The 2,277-nt window shown below is 26.9% G+C and overlaps 1 protein-coding gene across 1 annotated transcript; it reads right to left on the bottom strand.

The window, feature by feature from the left end:
- Window positions 1–747: 747 nt before the first annotated feature.
- LOC111612538 lies at window positions 748–2,065 on the bottom strand. The gene is made up of 3 exons (XM_023353770.1): window positions 1,976–2,065; window positions 1,154–1,314; window positions 748–936 (listed from the first exon to the last, which is right to left on the bottom strand). Exons 1-3 carry the CDS (start codon window positions 2,007–2,009, stop codon window positions 748–750), a joined length of 384 nt encoding a protein of 127 aa, XP_023209538.1. The 5' UTR covers window positions 2,010–2,065.
- Window positions 2,066–2,277: the final 212 nt, after the last annotated feature.

The following is a 2,277-nucleotide window of genomic DNA, read 5'->3' as shown; positions in this document are numbered from 1 at the left end:
GTATTATTGTGTAAACAGTGAGGTAATACAATATAATTACTATGTAAGTAAATGTCAAATCGAATTTCTTACCGATATCTCTTATTAAACAAGTTACCGTGCAAATTTCTGTTTGTAATGTTTACCTATCCACAGGTATTAAATGAAACAGACGTGAGTACACACACACATATTTCGTTTCTTTACTTTTTCTGTATGGAGGTGTCACAACCATTCCAAAAACGTCGAAGGTCAAATGTGACCCGATTCAAATATTATGACAGACAGAAGAATAAAATTCATTCAATTGTATTAAAATCATTGGAAATTTTTCGACATATACTTTGAAGGACGATAAATTAATATTCAATCAAATTTCATACGTGAATTGACCAAGACAATGAATGATTCTGTCAATGTTAAGGTCGTGTTTGTGGCAATTATTTTATTTGTTGGTTTACTCCTAATTAATCATGTTTACTGCTGAATATTTATATAATGTGGTTGAAATTGTTAGTTAAACACTAACAAATATCATTATCAAAAGTGTTTTTGAAGAAATAAATGGAATCTTTGTAGAAATTAATGATCTGTTTTTGAACTGTTTCAAATATAATAAACTACGACATACAACAAACGTAAAAGACTGCAAATAAATAACTAATATTAAGTTTTATAATTTTAATAAATTTATTAAAATTTGAATTAAGAATGAGTTTAACATTAAAAGATTTCTTAATAATTTTTAACAAATTATTTTATAATTCTTTATAATCTGTTTGTAACCTCACCTTCATCCAATTTAATACTGACGTCATCGTCTTCATTTTCCTCATATATTATCTTTTTGACCAATGAATGCTTCTCTAAAAATAAAAACTCTTTCTTCAAAGGTCTGTTTTCACAACTAGTAGTTTCCAGAAACCAGAAATCACCCTTTTCTTCTTCATCGGAATCCTGTAAAAAGTAAAAAAGTTTTCATTCCTGATAGAATAATCTTACAGTAGTCGAAATGTTCTTTTATTACTCGAAAAAAATCATTTATTAATTAATAAAAAATTTGCAGCCATTACAAACAACACTTTTTATAAATTGTGCATTTCTCGTGTTGTGTTTTTTCAGTTTTAAACCTTTAGATAATGAGAATTATTAAATTATTTTCAATTGAACTTACAGAAGAAGACAATTCTGTTTCTTCCGGAAAATCTGCATTGATATCAGACGTCAGTTGAATCATTGCATTTACTATATTTTTAAAATAATCTTCCACCCCAACGTCATTTTGACACGCGGGGTGTTCACTTGTATTATGAGAATCCATTTTATAATCACAACCTAGAGAATAAAAGTAAATGCAATAAACACAGCAATTCGTAAAAGTTTTTTCGCGTGAATTTGATAATTATATATAAGAATTTAAAAGAGGAAAATAAAGGAAATGACAAACAGTTTAGTCAAATAAACAGATGAAATTCTTATCGTGAAAACATATTTCGGAAATTTATTCCATTGAAAATCGACAAAAATAAAACTAAAAATTTAGCAAAAGTCAATTTATTTCTGTTATAAATAGTACATTGTGATTTGATATTATTAATTGCGTGGAAGGTGAAAAATGTTACAATCCTAAAATCAATAATTCATATGCAATATTGTTTATTGAAGAGTTATTCCCGGTGAAGTAAATGACTGGATATTTATTAATGGAATTCAATATTGAGAAATTGGATAAGATGCGGAAAGGAAATAATAAATTGTTATTTACTTGAAGAAAATACGTTTAATGCAATAATTGTCTCGTGCAGAAAATGAATGCAAAGTTAAATATTGTGAATGGCACTGAATACATACGCCGTTCTTATCATTTTATGATATTCTATTCGAATTTTTAAATATCTGATCGAAAATTACTTTTAATTTTATGTTTTTATATATATTTTTGACAACTTATAGAACAATTAATATAATTATACAATAAAAATGTACTTTAACTTACTCATTAAACTTATTTTCAATAAAGAATCTCGCATTCGATAGCACCGAACAAAAAACGCTTCGACAATGGCCGAAAATCTATTATTACTATCTATTGTTTACGCAACAATTAGAAACGTGCTTAGGTCACTTTAATTACGGAACGTGCTTAGAATTACGTATCAGAAGTAATTTTATTTCTGAATTTTTTTTATGTTTTTGTTTTTTGATAGGTAATTACAAAGAAAGACGTGAGCGATTTACTTCAAAAATGCTTCTCGAGAACGTCATTTAGAGTCAATGTGGTCATTATTTATGCGTTAT

Source organism: Centruroides sculpturatus, unplaced genomic scaffold, assembly GCF_000671375.1.
Source record: "Centruroides sculpturatus isolate CEXI.00-Female unplaced genomic scaffold, Cexi_2.0 scaffold1734, whole genome shotgun sequence".
NCBI classification, from domain to species: Eukaryota; Metazoa; Arthropoda; class Arachnida; order Scorpiones; family Buthidae; genus Centruroides; species Centruroides sculpturatus.
This window is presented reverse-complemented; position numbering and strand designations above follow the sequence as displayed.

Bases quoted from the DNA above. Each gene is read 5' to 3' on its own strand.
- LOC111612538 (XM_023353770.1), bottom strand. From the start codon at position 2,009: ATGCGAGATTCTTTATTGAAAATAAGTTTAATGA. The intron at 1,315-1,975 runs GTAAGTTAAAGT...TTTATTCTCTAG, and splicing joins ATTGAAAATAAGTTTAATGA to GTTGTGATTATAAAATGGAT. The intron at 937-1,153 runs GTAAGTTCAATT...TACTTTTTACAG, and splicing joins AAACAGAATTGTCTTCTTCT to GATTCCGATGAAGAAGAAAA.